This window comes from Antechinus flavipes, chromosome 2 (assembly GCF_016432865.1).
Source record: "Antechinus flavipes isolate AdamAnt ecotype Samford, QLD, Australia chromosome 2, AdamAnt_v2, whole genome shotgun sequence".
NCBI classification, from domain to species: Eukaryota; Metazoa; Chordata; class Mammalia; order Dasyuromorphia; family Dasyuridae; genus Antechinus; species Antechinus flavipes.
Window position 1 is genome coordinate 561,616,248 of NC_067399.1, and position 18,582 is coordinate 561,634,829.

Below are 18,582 nucleotides of genomic sequence, written 5' to 3' on the forward strand. Positions count from 1 at the left end.
AAGAAAGAACTTGATATTAGGCTCTTGGATTTTTTTGTTTTGTTTTGTTTTGTTTTGTTTTTCTCCTCATCAGCCAAATATGTTTCAAGGAACTGGCAAAACTGGGAGATCCAGACTCTTTGTAGCTAGCTGGTCACAGTATTGCACACTCCATGTGCTTCATCTCAAGTGGGGGTTGGGGAGATGGGAGTGTAATCAGTACACCCCACTCTACTCCACCCCTATTCTCTTACTTCTCCTTCAGCTCATACAACAGATGTGCACCCCTTAGAGGTGGCGCAAGACCGAGATGGAGTTTCGACCTATTTCCTAAAGTCAGATTCATTTAAGGAAACTTAGCTAGAAAGATGGGCTGGATGCCCCAGTATGGACCCAGTTTTAAAAATCAATGGCCCAAAATAGCTTCTGCCTCTGCTCTGCCAATTTCTGTGTATTCTTTTTGAATAAAATCAACACCCTGTTCTCTAAGGATCTAGATGGTCCTCTTTTTCAGAGGACACAATTCTCCCTCCCCCCATACCCCAGGGTCTATGCAAAGAAGTGAACCAGTTCTCTGCCAGGGGAGAGAAAACTTCTTTCTTTTTCTGTCTCTCTTTCTCTTTTCCCTTCTCTCCCCTTTTCTCTTCCTCCCTCTCTCTCTTCTTCCCTCTCTTTCTTCTTCCCTCTCTCTTCTTCTTTCTTTCTCTCCTTTCTCAGAAGTAGAAGTTTGTAGTTCACATGCATCTAGGCAGTTTAGTCTTGATAAAGATCCAGCCCATTGGAAGTTTATCAGATAGGTTGATAAATGGCTTTTGTCTCTTAGCTGCAGTGGGGGATGTGATCTCAGCTCTAAGCTGAAATTGAGAAGGGGGGCTTAGAGGTTGTTAAAACAACACCTTTCAAACTCTTAAAGTGACAGCACTTATTAAGTTCCTGGTCAAGGAGATAGGGAAAGGTGGTGAGATGTTTACTGTGACAGTATTTTTCTTTATGTTGGTAGAAGGTAACTGAGTTGTTTCTAATTTTTAAATTGATTTTATCATTGTTCTGAAACATACCATTTCTTTCATATCCCAAGATTAATAACAAAAACCTGGCAGATATTACAATTAGCTTTTTTGTTGCCTTCCTATAGTTTTTTTTTTCCCCTTATTTGAAGCCTTAAAGAACTGCATAAAGCATAAAGTTAAAAGTACCCGTGTTACTGATGACTGAGTGGTGGATATCTAAGAACTAAATAACCCGGGGGTTCTGAGTTTCATTATCTGGAGACCTTGGTCAAAAGACTAGTTTATTTAATGAGATGAGTTGAGTGGCTAATTTCCGGCACACACAAAAAGACAAAGTTTCTTATTCTTGGCATTGTTTTACCTAGTTAGCCTGGGAGAGGGCAGGATTTGGAATTGTGTCAGGAAGGCTACAGGTTGGGAGTTTGAAGCCTGAGGGGAGAAGAGCTGGGGTTTGAAAGATTGGGTTTCATTTAGGTCCTATAAGCAAAGTCCAAACTTATACTCCCCTACCCCCAGCCTTCCATATAGGGCATTCTCCTTGTTATTCCTTTGACCCCTGTGGCAGAAAGGATACGAGCACTTTTAAGTAGAAACTCAGAAAAATATACCCAAGGGCTAAAAGAATAAGTTTGAATGGTTTAATAAATCTGTATGGATCCCAGGATTAGACTCAGATCTACAAATGAAAGTGGACACAGGTAAATAAAGATGTCTTTGCTTCAACCCAGACTATGACAGTTAATATGATATTAACCTTGTCCAGCATTAGTGTCTCCTCCTTTCATTAAGAATTGTACTTGGTAACAGGTTCTCATATTTTAAATTTGAGAGACCGAATATTATAATGGTGAGGGAAACAGTTTTCAAGCCAAGAGGACTTAGGTTTAAGGTTTTCACCTCTACTACATACTGGTTTCATAATCCTGAGCCCATCACTTAAAGTCTCAAAGTTCCAGAGCACTCACTGGACAAAACAACAAATTGCACAGAAGGTGTTAACCCGAACTTGCCAAAGGAGAACAATTTATGGGATTTTCCTATACTAGTTAAATCCAAGTCCTGTCATTGTCCTAAAGGTTTTTGTTGTTGTTGTTTCTATGTTTGTTTTTGCTGAGGCAATTGGGGTTAAGTGACTTGCCCAAAGTCACCCAGCTAGGGAGTGTTAAGCAAGTGTTAAGGTTGAGACCAAATTTGAACTCGGGTCCTCCTGACTTCAGGGCTGGTGCTATATCCACTTCCTACTTAGCTGTCCCCTGTCCTGAAGTTTTGAAAGCTACTATGGCCTTTATGTTAAATAACAGGAATTTAGAACAGGAATCTAGCAACATATGGATATAGTCCATATTCTTGCATCCATGTTTAATTCTTTACACACTGTAAAATGATCTTCATCCCATTTTCCTTCTGTTCTCTCAGTTCCAAGTGCTTTTAGAAATGTTAGTCCATGAGGAAGCTGAGGTACACTGAAGCATAGCTTTTCTATAATATCCCCACTAAACTTGTTCTGATTAGTCTCCGTAGGCAGAACTAGGACCAGTAGGGTAGAAGGCAGACCTAGTCTTATTAACAGAGAATGACATCCTTAACAATTAGAGTTATCCAGATATGGAAGGAGCTACCTTGGGACGTAAGTCATTCCAAGCCACTTATTTATCACTAGGATGTAGGAGAGGGAATCCTGCCACAAGGAACTGGATTTTTGATGCAGCTCTGGATTCCAATTCTGAGATCCTGGGATAAAATGACTGTGTAGTCCAATAAAACTACATACCAAATCACTGTTGCCCCAGAAAGAGTTTGTTTATATAGCAAAGGGGTAGTATTAAATTATATCCAGTTGCAAAACCAGATGTTCAAAACACGGCAACTCCCTGAAACACATCCATAATACTATTTTGTACACTACTGCCAGGTATATGTATTTGCAGAAGTATAATAACAGATTTCTGCAGACAGAACTTCACCATACCCCGAACTTAACAGTGAGGTCAGACAGAGAGGTTTCACTATGAGAATATTGCAGTCTCTCTAGCTGTATGGGTTCTGTTTGAAATGCAGTATACTATGTGTAGACACAAAGGTAGAATTCAAAGTAAATGGTGTTACTGAGACATACATTGAAGCAGAAAACAGTCATCAGTGAATGATTTTGAATACCTCAGATGTGGTAAAGCATTCTAACAGATGGTATAAACTCAACAGGTCCAAAAGGGAACTGATTATCATCATCCATCTTGAAACACTCAAGTTCTGAATCCAACCACCATGTATCATTCTATCTTTGTTGGTGTTATTTCCTCTGTCTGAAATGCACAGTTCTCTCTCTTTATCCAAGTTGCACACTTCACTTAAAGCCTAGCTAAGTCTTAGCTCTTGCCTATAGTCTTCTTGAATTGCTATGCTTCTAATTAATCACTAAATTATTCTCTGTATTGTTCCAATTTTAGTATATGTGCTGCTGAAGTGAACACTAAATTATTCTCTAATCGCTTAACAGTTATGAACTCAGTCTAAATTGGAGACAAAATGTTGAAGACAGGAAGCATATTTTACATTTTAAAGTAATAGATACGAAACAGACAAATTTCAGAAAAAAAACTAAATTGTTCATTGACTTTTGAGTTACATCTGAGACTGAAAATAGGTTAGAAATTATAAGGTGGGGAGAGGGGGTTAAGAGGAAATTAATAGAATGGAAGAGGAGGGATTTAGAATATTTTCCTAGGACTTCTAATTCCTAGTTTTTCCCCAGAGCAGAACCTTCCTGTCCTAAAGCCATAGTTTGGCTTTATAGGATAAAAAGGAAGATTCTACCCATAGATGTCTTTACTCAAAATGGCAAATTGCTTTGTGCAAATTTGCCTCAATTAGATTTGTGACTTTTAGTTTTGCTTATTTATTCATTTTGTGTACCATTTAGTCCAGTATTTAAATTATCAAAATGTTTATTAAAATAATATCTCTCTGTTCATACCCCTGAGAGAAAGTCATTATTCACCTTTCTGCTGAAGAACATTACCAAAACTTGCCACATAGTAGGCCTTACTCAGTGTTCAAGAATTTGATGTTTGATTGAAATTGTGCACACTGAATTCTGAGTATTGCAGCAGCTGTGAAGGTATCTGCTATTCTTTTGTCATAGATAGTTGAAAACGAGAAGAAAATATAAGTAAAAGGAAGTCAGTTAAAATGACTTTTAAGATGACATCTCTGCAAGGGGACCCCAAATTTCTACATAGATGTTTAGAGTTGAAGGTAAATGTGTAAGGAAATGCTTCATACATCAGGGAGTGCCGTGGACACAAGATGAGAGGATCACTCTTTAAAGTCACCCCCTTGAAAGTATTATTAATATTACTTACCTGTAAACTTTTTAAACAGTCCACAAACCAGAAAAAGTCATCTTTCTTCCCTCAGATGTTCTCATGATAGAACAGAGGGGCAGCTCAACCATTTACCATCTTCACAGCTGCCCTGGAGCAAGAGAGTTCCCATCCACCCCTTAGAGAAGCTCTAGCTCTAACTTTGGGTCGTCAGTGTTGAAATACTTTGAACAAGCCTAGGGTTGGATTTTAATTGAGTTCTTTTGCCATGTCCCCCCCACACACACACACTCAGTCCAATCCCACTCCCATGGCTGTTTGGCAGATTTGGAAAGCTGCGTTCTCTTTTATTCCACTTAGGATATCATTTCTTCCAATGATTTGTCATTTGTGGTAGCCAGAGCACAACCGCGTCTGAGAATCCGAGCTGAGAGGTGGTTGGTCTCCAGAGTATAGGATGGGTTTGATGGATGGGGCTGTTTGGTCGTGCCTTGTCATGTTAAATGGCATTCAGCCTATTCTGCATGCTCTCATTAGGGAGCCACCGAGCAAAACTTTAACCCTGCCTTCTCCCTATTCCCATCCCCCATTCTCTCAAATAAGATTCACCAAGAAAAAAGCATCCTCTTTTTTCCAACCCTCTCTGCTAGCCCAGTTGCTAAGAATTCTGAAAACCCAAATGGAATCACTGGGGTGTCAGAAATCATTAGCAATGTTGATTCTCAGTCTAGAGATAAGATGGTAGAGTCAATAAAGATTGGGTGTATGATAAGTCAACTAAGGCAGGGTCTGCTACACCTGGTCAACACTTATAGAGAAAACATTCAGGCAGTCTTCTGGGTGTGTTTCTTTTTAGATCTGATGTCAAATACCTAGATGCTGGGTCATAGGGACTTTCTGCCAAGATGGTTGACAGCTAAAGTTCTTGAAAGTTTTAGTATAGTCTATACAGAGCCTGAGAGAAAAGCACAGCAAAGGTTCTTTAGGACCAACCACTGTCAATAATCAATCTCTAACCAAAAGAAGGTAGAAAAACTGATTATTACTGCTTCCCCCCATGGAAGTGGTAATAAAGTGGACCAGTTCCATTAATTTCTCCTTTTTTGGTACAACTTTCAGGTTAAAACCATTGAAAGTGAGAGAGAAAAAAAAAAAGAGTTTATTTTCTTGACTACCTACTTCAGACTGCCTGGATACTGAATAAGTGATCCAAAGAACTAGAATCAGGAGCCATGGATTTGACTTCTGTTTCAGACAGTTACTAACTGTATAATCAACAAAGAAGTCATCTAATTGCTCAACATCTCAGTTTTCTCATCTGAAAAAATTAGGATAATAATATTTATATTACCTTAGAGAGTTGTGGTAAGGAAAGTACTTTGCCAGTCTAAAACTTCAATATAAATGTGAGTTTTAGTTATGATGATTTAGCTCCCGAGGCCCCAGAGCCACTGGTGTATTGGGTATCATTCCTTGCTATGAGTTGGCATTTGGAGTAGCCTGAACAAAATAACTTGAAGGATATCAAACTGATGACACCCATAAAATGGGTCATCTCGGTCCTTTTTTATTTTCAGTCTAAAATTGTCACTTTAGAAGAATCTTTAAGTGCTCTATAATCCATTATTAATAAAGGTGACAATTCTTAGTAGAGTATTTGTTAGGAAAAGGAAATACAGATAAAAATCACAAGGATCATATCACATTCTACATGGAAAAAAATCCTCAATAATTCCTCAATACCTAATGAAAAACCCAAATCTCTTAGCTATCATTCTGTCCCTTTACAGTCTGGTTTCAATCTACATTTCTAATTTTATTTCCCATTATTTCTTAATATGAACCTTTGTTCTAACACTGAGAAAGAATACTTTGTGCTTTCTCATCTCTGAGCTTTGACTATTCTGTTTCCTTTGTATAAAATAAAATCATTCTTTTCCCCCTTCCTATCTTTAGAAAATTTCCCCATCCTTTAAGACCTATCTCCTTTCTCTAGGATGCTTTCACTGAATAATCCTGCTAACTATGCTTCTTCCTTTCTATATGTTGTAAGCACATAGTTTATACTAGTGAGATGTCACTTAAAGTTTACTGAAAATATTTTTAGACATAGCTTTATTTTTCTTACTATTTTGTAAGCTCACTGAGGACAGAGACCATATTTTGTGTGATTTTACATCTTTTACATTGCTTTATCATAATAGGCAATCAGTAAATATTTGTGGATTGATTAGGGAAGGAAATACAGTTTAGGCAAAAGGAATTTACATTCTGAAGTTTCTTTTTAAATTAATTCTGCCACTTTAAGAAAGGCAGGTTTCTTTCTTTTCCCTCATTACCTCCCCCTAACATGCAACTGAAACCAGATCTAATCCCTTTGCACACGGGTAATTTATTGGTCTATTGGGCTTTTCTTGATGGCAAATTGCATTGTCTTTATTCCTGAGTTGAGGCTCTGGAATAGTTTTCGGAATTCCTGAGACTCCTTTCTCAGAGTTGATCTTTCACACCCCCTCTGTGCACAGTGAAATAAGTTTTATTGGGCTTCTTTGTTATGCAAACAAGGCAATAATAATCAGGCTATTATTGCAAAAGATTGTGCTTGATTAACAGTTCAAAGGAGGTCTCTGAAAGCAGCTCCTGCTCTAGTGATGAACAAATATTTTCATGCTGTCTGGGTCAGTACAGCCAGCTTTCTGAATATCCCTTCTACTGATTTCTGTTCTTGAAACTTGGTATTTGGTAACTATTTAAAGAATTAATCATTTGCTTATATTGTTATTTCCACCCATCCCTGCCATCATTCAGGTAACTAGAAAGGCAGTTTAAATCTTAATTGCATCTAAATGAGAGAATTGAAATATAAATTCACATGAAGGCCATATAGTCTGTGCATTTCTTATACAGATATTTATAGTTCACTTTCAAACATATAAGCTTTTACAGCCTAAAGTGCACTAAGACTTTTAGGATATGTATGGGTAAAAGAAAAAAAAAAAAAAAAAGCAGTGGGTTTCCTCTAAGACTAATCAGTTAGCTTAGGAAATGTGATGGTTAGGTGGAAGTTAATAAATATTAAGTAAGTTTACTATGTGCCTTCTTGTCAGTGAAGAGCACTTACCTAGCTGGCCTGGATATACCTACCAGATATAAGCTATATTCCTGAAATGAGATCTTTTCCCTCCCCCCCTCTCCCCTTTTCTCCTTCTCCCCCTCTCCCCCTCTCCCCCTCTCCTCTTTTTCCCCTCTCTCTCTCCCTCTCCCTCTCCCTCTCCTTCTCCCTCTCCCTCTCTCTCTCTCTCTCTCTCTCTCTCTCTCCTCTCTCTCTCTCCCTTCCCCTCTCTCTCTCCCCTCTCTCCCTTTTCCTTTCCCTCTTCCTCTCCCTCTCCCTCTCCCCATTTCCTCTCCCTCTCCTTTTCTTTCTCCACTCCCTATACTTCTCTCTCTATTTCTCTCTTTCTCATGCAAATACATACCCATATTAATGCAAAAAATTGTCACAAAATTTTAAAATTTCTTTTGATTCAAATAAAGATGATTCATTTTTAAATCTGACTTCAGACACTTACCACTTCCTAGCTGTGTGACCCTGGGTAACTCACAATCCCAATTGCCTCAGCAAAAACCAAAAATAAACAAACAAACAAAAAACCCCATAAAGTAAAATAGGTTATATACTTGGTAAATTTATTGTGGGGTAGGCAGGGTAGAGAAGAAAATGTAAGAAGAAGAGATGTTTTCAAATAATATGTTATTGTCAAGGTGTATCCTACAATAATAAATAAGAAGTGATCAGAAAAAATGGATTGTAGTCTCCTTTTTATTTGAGGAATTTCAGGTCATACAGGAGAGGTAATAGTGAAAAAGACCAAAATATAATAAAAAACATGTCCAAAAACATCTCTGGTTTATAAGCACAAATGAGAAAGTATGTAAAAGTTGGAAGAGAACTAGGAAACAACATTGTCTAGAGCTAAAGAAGAAAAGAGTTTCAAAAAGAAGTGAACCATGACATGGTAGAATGAACTGATACTCAAAAGACCTAAATTCTAGTCTTAATCTAACATTAACTGTATAGCCCTGGTCAAAATCACTTCACTATTTGGAGCCTGGATTTACTGATCTCCATAAAATTGGGAGGTTGGAGTAGATGACTCAAAGTTCCTTTCTCATTCTGAAATTTTTTGCTTTTTTTGTTTGTTTGTTTGTTTAACATGGGTCAACAAAGAATCAAAGAATTTTATTGGTGGGGCAAGAAAACACTTAGCTAATCATCTTATCATATATGTAATACATTGATATTCTTTAGTAAACTTGACTATATTTCTATTTCAAGGCAATGATTAAAATTTTGAAAAATTCATTCTCTCAAACTCATAAGTTTTTATATCAAAAATACCAAATGATCTGTTAATTTTTCTCTTTGTTTTCACTTTCTCCTATTATACCTTGGCATCTCACAGAGCTCAAGAAAGCCTCAGGCTAGATTATATAGTATTAAGAGTTTTTTCCTTTTCAAAAAATGTAAAATTTTAAGTAGCTGCTCCTAATCTTTTTTTGTGTCATGAACCTCTTTATCAGTATGAGAAGCCTAAGACCTTTTCTCAGAATCATGTTCATAAAATCAAATACACAAAATTATAAAAGAACCCAATTAAATTAAGATGCAATTACTAAAATACTTTTTAAAAAAAAACAAGTTTACAGTAACATCTCTTTGGCAAGTGGCTGAAGTCAAAAGCTGTTTTCCTCAGCTGGTCAACATATAGCTCACAAACTGAGAGAGCCTGAAGTTAATGATGTACAAACATACAAGACAAAGAGAGGAGCTGAAAAGGAGAATGGAAGTGTCTTTCAGGGAAGAGAGAGAGGGGGGCTCTTCAGAAATTGCACCTTGAAAAATAAATCAGCCGGTTAAAGCTCTTAATTCTCAGACATTGTCTTGGCTAACCTCAGGAGCAACCTTCGCAATAACCTAGCATTGATAAGAGTTGTAAATGTATTCAATACAGGAAGGAAAAGCTACCCCCTGAGGGAGAAGGAAATGTACCAAGAAGTAAGAACCCTAAATCCTGACCCTGTCCGTATATAAATCAGTATAACTTGCTGAGGCTTAGTATCCCATCTGTAAAAACGGAAATCATCCAAGCTTCTATTTCAAAAATTTTTTCCTAAAGTCTTCTGGGTACAAAAATACAAAATGTTTATTAGTATGTAGGACATCAGAAGTAGTAAGGCCTTTGAATTGAGAATGACTCTGGATAGCTCCTACTAAAATAATTCTCCAGAAGGGTTTGGGATATAACTAATTCCCAGGACACAAAAATAATCATAAAAATCATAAAATGTACACCTGGATGTTTGAAGTAGCTATGTAAAATGGTTCAGAATAATAGATACTTTGATTCCAGAATACAAGAAAAGAATTTATGGAAGGAAAGTGAGGAATGGGGATAAAGTTAGCTAGTTCTTGGCATATATTCCCCAAATAAGAAAAAGGTGTAAAGTTCTTTGCTTTCTGTGGATGATAATCTGTACCTTTAATTGGTGGAGTACATGATCTGTCCATCCCACCCCCCCAGAATTCCATGTTAAGAACAGTGTCCTTTGTGGATAAAGAGGATGCTATTGACCCCCAACCTATATAAATAGACTTTGTTGTTTTTTCTGAAAGTTGTTAGATGATGATAGATATATTCTTTTCCTTATCTACCTATAACTCGTTACATATCTTTTCAAGAAGTCTAACCAGAGTTTTTGTTTATTTTGTTACTTTTGAACATCACTATGTGAAGTTCACTGTCTTGGATCAGGATAAGACTCCAAACTTGGCAACATGACCACTGACAAAAGCAATTTATCTCTTATACCTACAAATATACGGTGCTATTCTAGACACTATACTTAACAAATAAAATGTACAGATAGTCCTTAACATCTACAATTTTATTATTGGAGTCATCATACAACTTAGGTATATATTTGAGAAACTTAAACACTTTGAGATTCCCCGATAGTAGAAAAATATTCTTCCCTCTGTATCTTCTATCACTTTCGGCATTCAAAGGTTGAAGGATCCCGAGACATAAAGTAATCATGTATATGGGTCTCAGAAAGTAACAGAAAGGCCACTAATCTCCTTACTTAGTTAATAAAAGGATTGTTTCACTTTTCTGATTTGCCAACCTACTATTCACTCTCTCCTTGATGATTCTTCTTCCTGTTCCCTAATTGTCATATTCCCACTGTTCTGTCCTCAGCACTGCCATGCTTTCCCTAGAAAACCTCCCTTGAAGATCTCATCCACTCCATTCATTCATTTAGCAAATATTTCAACAGTAAACATTGGTTAAGTGCCTGTTATGTGCAGCATACTGTGCTAAACTCTGGGAGTGATAGAAAGTTTATACAAGACAGTCCCTGCTTTTATGAAGCTTGTCATCTAGTAAATATTTATTGAATATCTGTTATGTGCAAGACATACTCATGACTCCAACTATTACCTCTATGTGGCTAATTCCCAAATCTTTAGCTAGCTCTAATCTCAGCCAGATGCCACTCCCTCTCCTTTCCACCTTGATTTCTGCTGGCATTTCAAATTCAACATATCTAAAACTGAATTTATCATTTGCTTCCATACCTCATCCCCAAGATGACTCCTAATAATCTGCATGTCAGTTAAGCATATCATTATTACTTTTATTAGCCATCATTTTATAGTCTTTACAAAAAGTTTTACAAATATTCTCATTTTATCTTCACTACCCTGGGAGATAAATGTTATCATCACCTACATTCTATAGATGAGGAAAATTAGGTCATTAGAGGTCAATTGACCTTGTCTAGGAGAGTACAGCTATTATGTGTTTTAACTCAATTCTTCCTGATCCAAGCTCCCTATACCCCTGCCTGCCTTTTATTAATTATGTAAGAAGTCTTGATCTGATTTTTGCTTTCTCCATCTCTTTCAACCATCATATCCAGTCTTCAAGTCCCATGAACTTTAATAAATAATGCCTGTCTATTGCCTTCTGCAGACTCTATACTCCATTTGCTCTGGCCTACCAAAAGTTACCCAAGACACACTGTGCTTGAATTCTTTCAGTCTTTAAGCCATTTACCTTCTGCTTTGACTGAGATACTTTATTTCTGTTTTTTCCCCTATAAAAGTTCATTAAAGACAAAAAACTTTATCTTGTATATCTTTATTATATTTCTTAATACAAATACCATGTTCTGCTCAATAAATTTCTTAATTTGTTCATTTTAAAAATTAACAATGTTTATCAAGGACTTCTAAAACTACATAAACCAAAGCATACATGACCTACTCTATCCAGACCCTTTAACTTTCAGAGCTTTGTTGTGGATTATATGTATAGTTTTTCTCTGTATTAAAATTGAAAATAATCTTTTTCTCTTTTGACAAGTGGAAGTACCACCCCATGGTAACTACATTGCTAAGGGGCTACTAATTTTTACGATTAACAGGGTAAAAGGCAGACTAACCTAAATTCACTTCTGGGATTCTCAATATTTAACCATGATCCTTAAAAGGTAATTCTTGGACAATTGGATATTTCTTGAAATGTGGAAATGGAGCATTCTTAGCTAGTAAAAGAAATGTCCTGCTCCAGCCAGATAGAAGGAGTGATATGAGACAAAGCCAAGCCAATTTTTGGCAATACCAATGGATAACATAGGACCAAGAAAAGTAGGAGAAATTTCAGGAAAAGTTAAGATAATTCAAAATGTGGGTGACAGTAAAAGGCCTTGAAGCAGAGCAATAAGGACCTTATTGCCTCCCTACAGATCCCATCCTCCTTGAGCAGCAGGAGCAGAGGAAATAATTTCAGGTCTAGATGATTGCTAGTTAAAAACAGATCTTTTTAGAATAACTGGGAATAGATTATGTACAATTAAATAAACATTTCAAATAAGTTCTATTTTGACACAATAAGCTCCTGCAGTAGAAAAGATGGAAAGAAAACTGAGGAGGATCATCATGGGAGAAGAGTGAGAAATGGTATAACACCCCTGAGGAAAGTGAAGTTATGAGGATAAAGATTGCCAACAAGCTGCCAAAGCAAATCACTTCTAGGTGCTCACAATTGCAATCACAATTATAATACTGATCTGGTCCCATGGAGACATATGACCAGGAAAGGGCTTGACCAGGAGCTTCAAAAAACTATCCTGTATGATCTCACAAACATGAGACAGAAATCTGCTCTGTTCTCTGAATGCTGAGGTCAGTAAATGAGAAAGACAAAACAGTTATCCTAAGTGTAGCCAAAAAAAAGGAGAACTCAGAAATGAGTAAAGGTCTAAGTTTAGAATCTCCATCTCCTCTCTGTTGAACACCACTGCCTTCCTACACCCCTTCTTATCAATCCGACTGGACCATGACTGAGCAAAAGGACTTTGAGTAGAAAACACCTGCCTCTGACAGATATTAGCTGTGTGACTATGGGCAAGTTCTTTAACTTTGAATGTCACAGGCAACTCTCAAAGACTATTAAGTTAGAGAAAAGTTGCTGGTCATCGTTAGGGAAAGGAAACTGGGACATTTCCACAATGATGAAATGAATCCAGACAAAAATAAATGTTTTAAACCACTTTCTTCTAAGTGAAATATGAAGATATTGTGGTTCAGTGGAGAGAATACTGGGTTTATTATCAGGACCCGAGTTTAAATCCTGACCCTTTGACTTTCTATTTGTGTCACTTAGGGCCAGTCAACTCCCTTAAGTCTCCATTTCCTCATCTGTAAAATGAGAAGTTATTATCTTAAGGCCCCTTCCATCTCTTGATTATGTAGGCTATTGGAAAAAATAGGTCATTTCTGTATATGGTTAATCTTTTGATTGTTTAGAACTTAAGAGATGAGATAGGACTGTGTGCTTAAGATATAGGGGGATGCGGTCAAAGTTTAATTAGGAGGGCATACTTGACAACTTTTTCGAGGTCCTGATAATATAGCTGAATTCCCAGTTTGTTTTAGTCATCTCCATAAGAGTTTTCTTTACCAATTTCCATTTTGACATAAAGAGAAAAGAAAGATAGGTTCCATCTCCCTTAGCAGTGCCTCCTGCTGCTGCATGGCAAACCTAGCCTATAGAATCTCAGTATATCACCTTTGGGAACTTACTAAACCAGTCAGAGGTCTACTTCTCACTTTGTCAGCAATAGGAAAGTTAAGAGAGGTCAGGTTAGAAAAGCCAAGTTACAGAGATGCCAGGATGTCTATACAGCACAGTCAATTAGAGATGTCCAGTAGGCAGGTAGACATGTAAGACTAGAGCTCTACAAAGAAGTTAGGGTTACATAAGCAGGTTTGAGAATCATCAGCATTGATGTGATCACCGAATCCATGGAAGTTCTTGAGATTACCAATCATAATGGTATAAAGGGAGAATAGAAGAATTCTCATGGAGGGCCATTAGCAGATTAGAGGAAGATGATACAAAATGGTTAAAGAACTCCAATGTGCTCCAGAGGGTATATTGTGTTAAGAGCACTAGATTGTATTCCACCCCAAGGGAACTGTATTTGGGTTTTGACAGAATTTCCCATAAGCTCTTCTGCCATTCATCCTGTATTTATGATGCCGGCCTGAAATGGCTCAGTCGAATTTCTCTTACATATTTTAGGCTGATTTATGGTCCTCCTATCTGAGTCACAGCTCCATTTGGGTCTTCCAGGATAGCTGGACAAATGACATATATGACAAATGACATAGCATATGCCATATTTTAAGAGAATATTCCAAGGAGGTGACCAGAATGGGGAAGGGCCTCCAGGTTATATATAAGGATCAGTTGAAGACACTAGGGATGTGTAGCCTAGAAAAGATTTAAGTGGGTACGTGTCAGTTATTTAGGGATCTGAAGGATTTCACATTGAAGAAGGATCAAATATATTAGGCTTGGACCTAGGAACAATGAGTAGATATTGCAGAGAGACATATTTAAAACTGAAAGAAAATTTTCTCAACATTTAGTGCTGTCCAGATGTAGAGAGTACTACCTCAAGATGTAAATGGGTTTCCCCTTGGAGGTCTTCAAGTAAATTGCTTGCCAGTCAGTCAGTAAGCATTTGTTCAGTATCTAGCACAGTGCCAGGTACTGTCAATTATTTATGATACAGAGGGGAAAAATCAAACCAGCTTTGGTCTCAAGGAACTTACATTCTATGCAGGGTGATATAACACAGATAAGTATATACCAGATACACATGGAAAGCAGGCAAAAGGTAACCAGGATGGCACCAGCAGGTGAGGGAACCAAGAAAGCCTCCTGCACAGAATGAGCTTTGGATTGAGTCTTGAAAGAAACCAAGAATTCAGAAAAAGAAATGAGAAGGGAAAGCTAGAAATAAAGACATGGAGATTGGCCATGTGTGAACATTAGCAAGTAGATCAATATGGCTGGACTGGCGCATGCATGCAAGGGAGTAAAGTGTTAGAAGATCAGAAAGGCAGGAAGGGTTTGGGTGGTATATTCCTGTTTAGAGGGGGGTTAGAGCAAACAGTCTCTGAAGCTTTTTTTTTTGTCTTTGAGATTTTGTGACTACCTTTTACCAAAACCAGGCTAATTATAATTGGGAAAGCAAAACTACAGAAGTATTAGCTATAATTTAGCACTGTTTGGGGTTAGTAAATGGTGGTGATTTTAGCAACATCGGGGTGAAATGAATGGGGTCAGAGCTCTAGACATAACACAAAAGGTATGCATCCTGTCCTGGGAGCAATTCTATATGTGAGTGTGAGAGAGTAAGAGTAAATAATTAAAGGAGATCCTGAGGACCTTTTTGAAAGGCTGAGTAGCTTATCTATAATGCTGATCTGCTTCCTGTGCTGGTACCCATAGTTGCTGGTCGATTTGTATACGGGTCTATGTCCTTTTCACACAATTTTCTTTGATATCACATCTCTCCTTGATCCTAAGAAAGCAATGGGCCTCTAGGGATCACAGATCAGCACACACTGCTCCCAGAATTAATTACGGTATTGGAACAAGCATTGTGTTAAGGTGGCTAGCGTAGAAGATCAGATGATTGAGAGTTATTAGAGTTGGTTTCTTTATACTTTTTTCTTCTGAAACTTTCATTCTACCCATCCCCACCCACTAATCTTAGCTGTCTGTATTTTGGATCTTGATAGTGGTTTAAAATACTACCATATCTTGGGTACACTATAGCATACAAACTGTGCCTTAAATTAATGGTGTCATTTAGAAAAAATAAACAGTGAGAGCAGATTTTGAGTCTTATGTGCACATACTGAAACATCCACTCTCTACACCAGGGGTCCTCAAACTACGGCCTGGGCCAGATGCAGCAGCCCCCTCACCCAGGGCTATGAAGTTTCTTTATTTAAAGGCCCACAAAACAAAGTTTTTGTTTTTACTATAGTCCGGCCCTCCAACAGTCTGAGGGACAGTGAACTGGCCCCCTATTTTAAAAGTTTGAGGACCCCTGCATCTACACAGAGGGAGAAAGAAAGAAATAGAGTGAGAGAGCTTTGCCTTTCACAAGTATTAAATAAATGGTTGTAACCAGGAATTTCTATACACCAGGAGTACAACATTTCCCCACAGAGAGCATAATAGTCATATCTGATACCTAGAACTAAGTCTTAGAGACCCAAGTTTTACTCACAACTCTTGGAATTGTGATCAGTGAGTATAAGAGAACTGGAGATCTTCTAGCCCATCTTTTGGTGTGGGTGTTTGCAACACTAGCACCAAAAGGCCGCAAAGATTGCTCTCCAAAACTTATCTCTGTGGGATAATATTAGTGAGCTTTTATCATTGGCATTTGCAACAAATAAAGCCATGTACATCTGCATTTCTTTCTTAGTTGTTCCTTGCATCCATACAATTGCTGGGCAGCTTGTAGTCACTCTAGTAGTTTTACAGGAGAGAAGGCTGCATGCCAGAAGCCAAGGGATTTAGCAATCTAATACTCACATTAGGGCCTACGTGACACTTACTGGTGAAGACCAGTAAGAAAGACTGAAAGTGTGGCATGAAGGAGAATGGAGAGAAGAAAAGTATATTCCCTGGCGTTGGGACAAAATCCACTGTATAAGGTTCTGTCCGTAGTAGAGATTGTTGGTCTGTCCAGCCCCATTATTTCTACCGTACTTGTAACTTAGAAAGGGGGGAGATGTAACATGGCTCGTACGTGCTTCAGTGATATCTTTGTGCTCTCCAAACAGCCACTTCTCAGTGCAAGATCCTCAAGTGTAACTCAGAGTTCTGGACTGCGACGTCAGGCGCTCACTACCCGGGATCCGAGGACGCCCCTGAATTCTGCACCGCTCTGCGGGCCTATTCTCACTGTACCCGGCGCACAGCCCGCACCTGCCGAGGGGACCTGGCCTACCACTCAGCTGTCCATGGCATAGAAGACCTCATGAGCCAGCACAATTGCTCCAAGGATGGCCCCACCTCACAGCCCCGTCTCCGAACCCTCCCACCAGGAGACAGTCAGGAACGGTCAGACAGCCCAGAAATCTGTCACTACGAAAAGAGCTTTCATAAACATTCAGCTCCCCCCAACTACACCCATTGTGGGTTGTTTGGGGACCCTCACCTCAGAACTTTCACGGACCGTTTTCAGACCTGCCAAGTACGAGGGGCTTGGCCCCTCATTGACAATAATTACCTGAATGTGCAGGTGACCAACACTCCAGTGCTACCAGGATCTTCAGCTACCGCCACCAGCAAGGTAAGGCCACAGTACAGCAGCCCAGCCCTTTTGTGGCTTTAGATAACTCTTAGACTTAAGAGACCTTATCCCATAGCTACCCCTCCCTCCTCTCCCCCAACTTAGTGACTAAGGAAGAAAATGGGCAATTTGTTGTGAGAAGGAAAATGCTGAGGTTGCCCTACCTGGAACCATCAATGACTGTCTCCTGTAAGAAGAGATTTACAATAGAGCACCAGCCCTGAAGTCAGGAGGACCCGAGTCCAAATCTGATCTCAGAGACTTAACACTTCCTGGCTGTGTGACCCTGAGCAAGTCACTCAACCCCAATTGCCTCAGCAAAAAAAAACAAAAAAAAAACAAAAAAAGAGACTTACAACTTTTGCTGTTATTGTTACCATTCTGATGCTTTGAGCATTCTGGGCGAACTTTAACTTTAAGACCAAGTGTGAGCTACCTATGGTATTTGTACCAATAAGGGCCACCTGAGCCAATTACTAGTGTGATGTCACTTTCCATTCTCATGTGAACCTCTTTATCAGAGGTTCTCAAACTACGGCTGGTGGGCCAGATGCAGCAGCTGAGGACGATTATCCCTCTCACCCAGGGCTATGAAGTTTCTTTATTTAAAGGCCCACAAAACAAAGTTTATATATAATACATATTATATATATATTATATATATTATATGTATAATATATATATATGCACACATGCATAAATACATATTAACACATATGTGCAAATACATATATCTACAAGGAAACGTTAAGAAACAACACATATATGATCATAAGTGCCAATTGATTTGTGTAATAAGTCCTCTTTTTCTTTTTTCCCTTATCCATTCCTTTCTTCCTTCCTTCATTTTATGATTTGCTTTTTTTTTTTATTCTCTTTTTTTTTTCCTTTTTCTTCTTAAGACTAATGCTTGCCTGTCAGAGGAACCTATGAACATTGCTCAACCCTAATGGTGGTTTCTGGGAGGTTTCAAAGTTGCTTGACCCCTGTCATAATGGTAAATGTTAGGAAATCAGGGGTGTAGCAAGGATGCTAATTTATGCTGTTCTTGTATGATTTTGTTTTTAACATGCTAGCTATTTTTGTAAGGCAAGAAAAAGAAATTCAGCAAAAAACATAGACAAAAGAACGGGTAGCTTTTTTTTAGCTAATATAGTGGTTTGTTTATAGAATCCTAGGGATTCAGCAAATAATCAAAATTATTAAATACATCTGTAAAATAGAACTCTAAAACATTAACCCACAAAAATCATCTTTCCTGCATAGATAGTACTTGTAAAAAAAAAGGCAGAAAATGAGAAAAGTCATTCAAAAACTTAAAAAAGACTGAATTATCTGAAAATTAACCAAAAAAAGTTAGAATTTATGTGACTACATTTGTAAAATTCTCTTTAGAGAAATATGAGACATAAATAAGTAGGTAGTCATAGATTGTATCTAAGGATAGGAAATGTTAAAGAATAATATGAAGAGACTGTACCAAGTTTATGATTTTAATATATTCAGTACCTTATACATTCCTGCAATGGCAGACA

General features: G+C 38.0%; 1 protein-coding gene across 2 annotated transcripts in view; it reads left to right on the forward strand.

The window, feature by feature from the left end:
* RGMA (repulsive guidance molecule BMP co-receptor a) overlaps positions 1 to 18,582 on the forward strand; it is a 56,027-nt gene that overhangs the window by 25,391 nt on the left and 12,054 nt on the right. For both annotated transcript variants that reach the window (XM_051981040.1, XM_051981039.1), the window contains exon 3: positions 16,536 to 17,047. In XM_051981040.1, coding sequence (XP_051837000.1) covers positions 16,536 to 17,047 — 512 coding nt within the window. The remainder of the gene's footprint in view (positions 1 to 16,535; positions 17,048 to 18,582) is intronic.